Source organism: Pteropus medius, unplaced genomic scaffold (genome assembly GCF_902729225.1).
Source record: "Pteropus medius unplaced genomic scaffold, Ma_sr-lr_union100, whole genome shotgun sequence".
In the NCBI taxonomy this organism is placed as follows: domain Eukaryota; kingdom Metazoa; phylum Chordata; class Mammalia; order Chiroptera; family Pteropodidae; genus Pteropus; species Pteropus medius.
In genome coordinates this window covers 7,936,505-7,945,111 of record NW_024353517.1, presented here as the reverse complement: position 1 = coordinate 7,945,111, position 8,607 = coordinate 7,936,505, and the positions used below count along the sequence as shown (strand labels likewise).

The 8,607-nt window shown below is 35.0% G+C and overlaps 1 protein-coding gene across 4 annotated transcripts in view; it reads right to left on the bottom strand.

The window, feature by feature from the left end:
• Positions 1–225: 225 nt before the first annotated feature.
• Positions 226–8,607, bottom strand: part of CCDC50 (coiled-coil domain containing 50) — a 66,354-nt gene continuing 57,972 nt past the window's right edge. For all 4 annotated transcript variants that reach the window (XM_039850739.1, XM_039850741.1, XM_039850738.1 and 1 more), the window contains one exon: positions 226–6,394. In XM_039850739.1, coding sequence (XP_039706673.1) covers positions 6,375–6,394 — 20 coding nt within the window. In that variant the 3' untranslated portion in view covers positions 226–6,374. The remainder of the gene's footprint in view (positions 6,395–8,607) is intronic.

Below are 8,607 nucleotides of genomic sequence, written 5' to 3'. Positions count from 1 at the left end.
TATATAACCAATTTTAGACTTGGGTATATTTGTCGAGAACTGAAATGTACTAGGCATCAGTATCATTTTACATGTGGTTACAGAAAGTGAATGGAACTGGAATAGGAAAAAATTTTACACTAATTAAACAGAGATATATTAGGTTTACTTTGTAAAGAAGAAATAATACTCCCAGAACATCCCAAGTCCTTGAACACAGTAAAGAACACATGAGTCAGAGACCAATGACTTAACAGATGACTTTATTAAGAGGACAAGATTGGTGTTTGTTTCAAAACATCCAGGAAAACAAGTACACACTTATACAATACTTTGGTTTAAAAATTATTCATAATATCAATGTTAATCCTGATGTTTAAAGAATCAAATGGGACACAGGTGTGAAAAACAAACCATAAAAACACAAGCTTGCATAGATGAATTAATGTAGGTGTTTAAGTGGCATTTAAGGGAGGTTTGAATACTGGAGAGTCCAAATGACATTTCCACCTCAACCTCCCAAGACATATGAAAGTCACCAGCACCGTGTTTCTCATTTTCCTCCATTGGACCATGAGCAGGAACAACTTGTCCTGTATGAGGGTGAATTGAAATAGGCTGTTTCCATTAGCCTAGTCCAGAGGGTTGTGTACATACTCACCAATACCCAACACCAGTCACCTTTAAGGCATCCACAAAATGTCCCTCACAGTTTCACTTAATCTCTAGATAGGCATGTGGTTTGAGGTGGCCTCTGTTTTGTCCTCAGACAGGCAACTGTATTCCATTAAGGTTCTAGTTAGTTCTATGAAGTAACTATTTCAAAGCTGCCTTTTCCTCTGAGGTTTGGCTACAAATTAATGAGCTCTTGAGATAATATCTCACTTGTTTTTCAAACATACCCACATTCAAAATGTCACAAGAGTTCTTACCAAAGAATCTGAAACTGCCTGGGTACCGTGAAATATCTCTCTCTCATGAGAATACTTTTCCAAACTATGAGACAAAGGACAGCACCACCTCAAATTTCCTGAGCAACTTGATTTATATGAGCAAACTCTTGTACTTTATAATTAAGCACCTTTTCAAAATATAATATTGTGCTGGGATGGATTCTTAAGGAAAACTCCATTAGAGAATTCTCATTTTGGAACATTTTTAGGTTATCTTCCCACTATACCATCTCATTATTTACAATACTTTGTGAAATAAATATTGAGTTGCCTTTAAGAGGCAGGTGAAAAATATAGCTATTTCTGAGAAAGGGCATTTGGCGTTCAGTTTATAGCAAGGGCTTAAGTTAGAGCCTATGGTGATTTTGGAGATTAACTCAATCAGAATTTTTTTTTTTTTAATTCTGACATCAAAAACTTACTAAATGTAACAGCTAGAAACTATTTTAGCAATTATGGTCTGAAATTCAGTGCAACAAAAGCATATCCCAAGTATATCATATGTAATAGTATATTCTCTCAACTGTCTTCTCTTCATTGGCCTTAATCCTTGCTCTTTTGTGAAGGAAATGTCACTCAAACCCTGTCTTTCAGTTCTTGCATTCTTTGTAGAGGAACCTCAGCAATAAATAATGGGGCACTGAGTTACACAATTAATTCTGTTCTTATCTGAAATGCTGAACCCAGTGTAGTGCTCCTTATGCTATGAAGAGTTACTCAAAAACATTTTCTAGTATGCTAAGAATACAGAAAAAAACATATTAAATCTATTAGGAACATATTTCCAGGTAGTTTTCACAAATATATACGGGAAAGAGAATGTTTTTTAGGACCAGATAGTTCCACAAATTAACATGATTACTTAGATAATTCTGTTAGTTTGTGGTGTCAAATACAACCTTAAAAAAACACTCCAGTGTCTTCCCCACTACAGCATTAATTTTCCTGGTTAATTCTCTCTTAAAAGTAATAAAACAGAGAGACTCTTCACATCAACAAATTTCCAAATTCAAGTAAATACCTCTTTTTTGTTTGATTTTTCTCTTTTTGCTGTTAATGGTATGCATTTCAATACCCAAGAGTGTTGGTGAGATTCTTACATAATGACTGACTTCACTGTGTAACTGAACCTTTGAAAATAACTTCTACACAGTCACGATGGGAAAAGACAGTCAATTCTCAATTACTCAGGATGTGATTGTCTGAAGAATCGGGCCAGGAAATTCTCCCTTTCCTACCGGCTTTTTTGGTCATGTTGCTGCTCATCCATAGAGAGGCAACTTGAAATGAAATGATCTATCTACCAGTTTACAGGCCAACCACAGCTCGGTGGGAGGAGGTCCAAAGCTCCAGGTAACAAGGATGTTGGGGGATCACCTGTGAATTTTATAGCTCAATGGTGAGTTGACAGTTGTTCACATATACGAAGTACAATACATTGACCTTGGTTGGAACCAAACTAATTTAAGGCAATATTGCTCCTCACAGGCAATGCTGGCATAAAGTGCAGGTCTCAACAGAAAAGTGACTCTGTAGAAGTGAGATTTTCCCAGTTTATCCCTTCTCTTCTTGCCTTCCCTGGAATTAGGTTTCAGCATTCCAACAACAGTTAAAAGGCAGGAGCGGCAACAGCCTCAACACCTCCCTTTAATGATAAATGTTATCATCAAGGGTAAAAGATTCTTCCAGCAAAAATTTGGACGACTTGTACCCCATGCAGCATTACCAGGACAGTCTCCAGGCTGCTTCTCCCTGCCCATATTACCTGTTATGGGTTAAGAGGAAAAGGGATTGTAGCAGTAAGATAAGCAGTTATGGCTTTAGGACTCACAGGCACCGCCAGATGTGAGGAGAAAATGGGACCTAATTTTAGTAACACTTCTCTATGAACAGTAAGTAATGAATGAAGTACTTTAAAAGTCTGTTTTTTCCTTTTCGCTGAAAGAGCAGGTATTGATTTTTTATGATTGTTTCTGAAAAGCCAATGTTATCAGAATACGGCACACTACGTATAGTAAATCTACCTGATCGGTGTTCCCTGCCCACATAAACAAATATTCCCTATATAAACACTGTTTTCTCAAAAGCAACCTTTGAATTCTGTTCTCAGTCCTTTTAAATCTGAGTACACACGGTCTTGTTCCTTTCTTAGGCTGAAGATCTTACAGTCAATCGCCACAGCTGTCCTTCAAGAAAATCACTACTGAATAAATGCATAATCTTGGTATTCCCCCAAAGTGACATTTATACAAAGGCGACACTCATTAGAAATCAAGGCCCTAAAATGTTAACCACTTATGTGGTAAACTGAATGCACCATATTATAGCAAGTGTTTCCAAAGAACGATTTGGCACAAAACAAAATTTAGAGAGTATTGACAGTATTAAAGAAAAATACTTATCAGTTAAAAGTTAATTATTTTTATACCCAAAAGTCCTGACATTGAGGGAATGGTAGGACAATGTCGACAATGAATTTATTCATCATCCAGTTCAGCTGCAGGCCACAGTAGAGAAGGGAAAAGTCGGTCCAGTTCATAGTTTCCTTTGTGGGTTCAGTGGAACACAAAGTCCAAGGTCACCCATTTTGGAATATTGGTCCAAGTGGCCACTGCCATTCTGAAAAGATTTTCCTCTTAGGAGCATCTATCCGTATCTTTCTTTCCTAATTTAGATGTATCTCTATGATCAAAAGCCATATAGTCTTTCTTGAAGTTCATTAGTCTGTTGCTGGTTATAGTAAAGTCACTTGAGAAATAGTAATTCAGTGGTACACAAAGTCACTTTCTAAAAATCTCAATGTTCTTTTAAAGCATGTGTAGCAACTGTCCAGTCTTCCAATAAAATAATTATGTCTGACAATGGTTTGATACTACGGTCAAATTTTTTTCAACTCGTAACATTTAATCTTACCCTCATCTCACCTTGCTTCCAGGCAACGACTTACAAAAGGTTAGGTTTGGGGGAGGGGATCTACATGTGCAGTCGCCTTCTAAGAGTCCTTAATATATTGTGCTCGTTCTGCAATACTGGTGTTAATGGAGCCGGGCCTTCGGAGAACAGAGGTATAGAAAGATTTTCCAAGGCCAAAAATATTAGTTTACATCACAACATTAAAGCATAATACATTGTGTACCTAAAAATTAAAATGTGTGTCTTCCAGCAGTCGGAACAGGAACAAAATAAATGCTTCCACATTTATATTAAAATGACAAAGTGAAAAGCAGAGAACACAGTGAAGAACATTTGGCAGTTCCTTAAAATATAGCTGTTAGCTGCTTCTGTAGTCACAAAGATAATTACATTATTTGAATGAAAATAAGAAAATGTAACTGGTTGAGTTGGATTTTTGTCTCATTCACAGGGAAAGAACTACTATGATACTCTTTAAAAAGTGTTTGCTATACAAAAAAATTAAATTAAATTAAATATTAAAAAATTCTAATCTGTTAAAAACCTAAAAAAAAAATCAAATTTTCAATGCAGATGTTGAATTGGGTATCACAAGGGAAATATCACCTTTGGTCACTCACCAAGACAGTTTAAACATTAACATCCTGGTTAAGTGTTAAGTGGTCTGATATTTTTGAATAAAAGATATCTGGTTAGCATTTTATAATAATAATAAATATAACTGGATGAAGTACATGAGAGGTAAGAGGAATGCAGAATTGTAAAAGTAAAACTAATCATTGCGTGATAGAAAAATAAACATTTATAAAATAAAAAATATGGCAAATGATGTTGCCCATTTGCCTAATTATCAAATAAAAATAGTTTTTGTTTTTTTTTTTTTCCTTTAAAGTTACCATAAAAACTTCTAAAAACATGAAGCAAAATCACAGGGCAGACAAAGAAAAATATAACATTACTATAAGTCAATAAAGCCCAAGCTTTGGATATTGAAACCATCCTCTGGAATTGGACTTAAGGCCAGGACCTCCAATTTGTTTGCCCTCGACTAAATGAAGATTTTTCTTCATTCACTTCATCACGGCCATTCGAAGTCCTGTTATCTTCCCTTTCCCCATTTCTCCAAAATGATTAACTACCTTAGAGTTCTGTTACTTTAACATTCCCCCAAATTTAACTCTTAGATATGTTTTACTCAAGTTCCTAAAATCCAAAAACTTTACGAAATTAAGTCTCTTTCTCAAAACGAAATACCAAAATCCACTCTCGGAAACTGCCCTAAATAGCTTCCTGACCACTGCCTGACTTTAAAGACTATCTGGAAAGATAAGGCAAACAGAAGGCATTTCACAGTGGGAAAAGAACAAATTAATAACTTTTTCTCTAGTCACCTACATATTTCTTTCCTAAACAAACAACACAATAGCATACTAGAATGCCAAAAACATCAGATTCAAACGAAGAAAAATAGGAAGTCAAGCTGCAGGGATATTATTTTTTTATATAGCATGACTGCTTTTTGTGTTAACTAGTACAAGAAAATAAGCATTTCCATATGGTTAGAAACTCCACAAAGACTCTAGATTTCTTGAAGAGTCGTTTAAAGTTCTTGTATAAAGGATCCAATGACCATGTATCATTAATGAAAGTGTAGAACCAAATAGTGGGATAAAGAACCACTTTATCAACTTCACGTTGAATGAATCTAATTATTGACAAATAGACTAAATATTTTTGAGAGGTTGCGAATAAATACTGCTATGTTTTAAGCAAGAGGAAAACTTCAATCTATGACCAGAGAGAATGACCGTATCATCACTTATGTAAATACCTTCCCAATTCCATTCGCCTTGACTATAAGTAAATGTAAAAAAGGAATAGAAAGTTTTTCATTTTTAGTTGACTTTGCACAGACCTGAGTTTAAATACCACAGAATTAAATTTTTGCCAATAAATACTAACAAATGGGCGATGCCCAGTGGCTTCAGAAAGCCTTGCTATTGAAGAAGCAAAAGCAAAGAAAGTGTTAGAGAATGATTGTGATTTTTTTTTTCTTTCCTAAAGACTACAAAAAGCAAAAGGGCCCTGTCTTTCAATATATCATACACTAATGGACCAAAAAAGTTATTACTTATATTCTTTTATTCTGCATTGTGTCCAAACATTGTTTTACCTTGATCATTATCTTCATGAAATTCTAATTGCTAAATAAAGCCTAGTCCCTAGCTACTAATATGCCATACCTAACAAAAATGGCATTTCATAGGTCTCTTACATACTATATCCCAGGAAGCATATGCAGCATAGAGGTGGTCAATATTCAGAAGCCAGATTTTCTTGTACTGCCCAAGTGATCAGGAATAACCAAAACATTTTAAATGAATTAAAATTATTTATGGTCAGAAAAACACTTGAAGATAAATCCCAAGAATACAAACATAGAAAGAAAAAATAAGTGTGGAATGCCTTCTGTATCATCCAGTAACATTTGCTACAGCGAGTCCGTTTTCAAGGCAGATTCCTAGGTTTTTACTGCTTATAATGGAAACCTGGGGAGGCGGAGGAAAAAGAAGAAACACAATTAAAAAAAATTCTTTGAAACTCAGCAATCTACAGATTCAATGTAATCCCTATCAAAACACCAATGGCATTTTTCATAGAACTAGATCAAATAATCCTAAAATTTATATGGAACCACAGAGAAGATCCCGAATAACCAAAGAAATCTTGAGAAAGAACAGAGTTCTACCTGACAACCAACTATACCACAAGGATATATAGTAATCAAAACAGCATGGTACAGACATAAAAACAGATGCACAGATCAATGGAACAGAATGAAGAGCCTAGAAATAAACCTATGCCTATATGGTCAGTTAATCCATGAAAAAGGAGGCAAGAAATACAACGGGGCAAATTCTCTTCAATAAATAGTGTTGGAAAAACTAGACAAATACTTGCAAAAAAAAAAAAAAAGAAACTAGAGTATTTTATTATACCACATACAAGAATATATTCAAAATGGATTAAAGACAAATGTAAGACCCCCAAAACCATAAAACTCCTTGAAAAAGTCATAGGCGATAAACTCTGACACAGTTCTTAGAAATATTTTTTTGGATCTATACCTTCGGGCAAGGGAAAAAAAAAAGAAAAAATAAACAAATGGAACTAAGTCAAAGTAAGAAGTTTATGCATAGCAAAGGAAACCATCAACGTAAAAGAAAAGACAGCCTACTCCAGCGGTCCCCAACCTTTTTGACACCAAGGACCGGTGCTCCTATGAGAATCTAATGCCTGATGGTCTAAGGTGGAGCTGAGGCGGTGATGCCAGAGCTGGGGGAGCAGCTGCAAATAGAAATGAAGCTTTGCTTGCTTGCCCACTGTTCACCTCCTGCTGTGCAGCCTGGTTCCTAACAGGCCACGGACTGCTACCAGTCAATGTTCCGGGGGGTTGGGGACTCCCGACCTACTGAGAGAAGATATTCGACAATGATATAGCCCAAAAAATAAGGAACTCATAACTTAAGACTAAAAAAACAAGTAATTCGAGTAAAAAATGGGCAGAGGACTTGAAAAGACATTTGTCCAAAGAGGACATACAGAGAGCCAACATGTATGAAAAGATGCTCAATATCACTAATCAACAGGGAAATGCAAATGAAAACCACAATGAGCCAGGACCTCATACCTGTCAGAATGACTATCATCAAAAAAATCAACAAACAACAAGTATTGGTGATGATGTGGAGAAAAGGGAACCCTCATGCACTGCTGATGGGATTGCAAATTGGTGCAGCCATTATGGAAAACAATATGGAAGTTCCTCAAAAAATAAAAATAGAACCACCATATAACCCAGCAATTTCATTTCTGGGTATTTATCCAAAGAAACACAACACATCAATTCGAAAAGAATTGATATATGCACCCCTATGTTCACTGCAGCATTATTTACAATAGCCAAGATAAGGAAGCAACCTAAATGTCCATTGACAGATGAATGAATAAAAAAGAGATAGTACATATATACAAAGGAATATTAGTCAGCCATAAAAAAGAATGAATTCTTGCCATTTGTGACAATATGGATGAATTTACAGAGTATTATGCAAAGTGAAATAAGTAAGAGAAAGACAAATACCACACGATGCCACTCATATGTGGAATCGTAAAAACAAAATAAATGAACAAATAAAACAGAAACTCATAGATACAGAGAACAAAGTGATGGTTGCCAGGTGGGAGGAAGGAGGGTTGAGGAGATGAGGGACAAAAAGGAAGGAATTAAGTAGTACAAATTAGCAGTTATAAAAACAGTCACAGGGATTTAAGTATAGCATAGAGACTATAATCAATAATACAATAAGGTTTGGGTTAGGGTTTAGGGTCAGGGTTAAAGTTAAGGAAAAAAAATAATACTATAATAACTGTATGGTGTCAGATGGGTACCAGACTTATTGGGGTGATCACTTCATTAGTTATATGCCTGAAACTAATATAATATTGTATATCAACAATTGAAAAAAAAATTTTAATTTTTGATACTGTTTATCTTTCTGCTCAGGCAAAATAATTTCTTTATTTTTATGCATTTCAAGTGGTTCATGTTTTCTTTGTTCTTGATTATAATATACTTATATATAGAATCAATGTATTATTTTAATATTATGTATCAAATATATGTCAAAAACAGAAAGATACCCCCTAAAAAGTAATGCAAGCACAGAGTTTGAAAAAAAAAAAAATCATGAGCTACTTC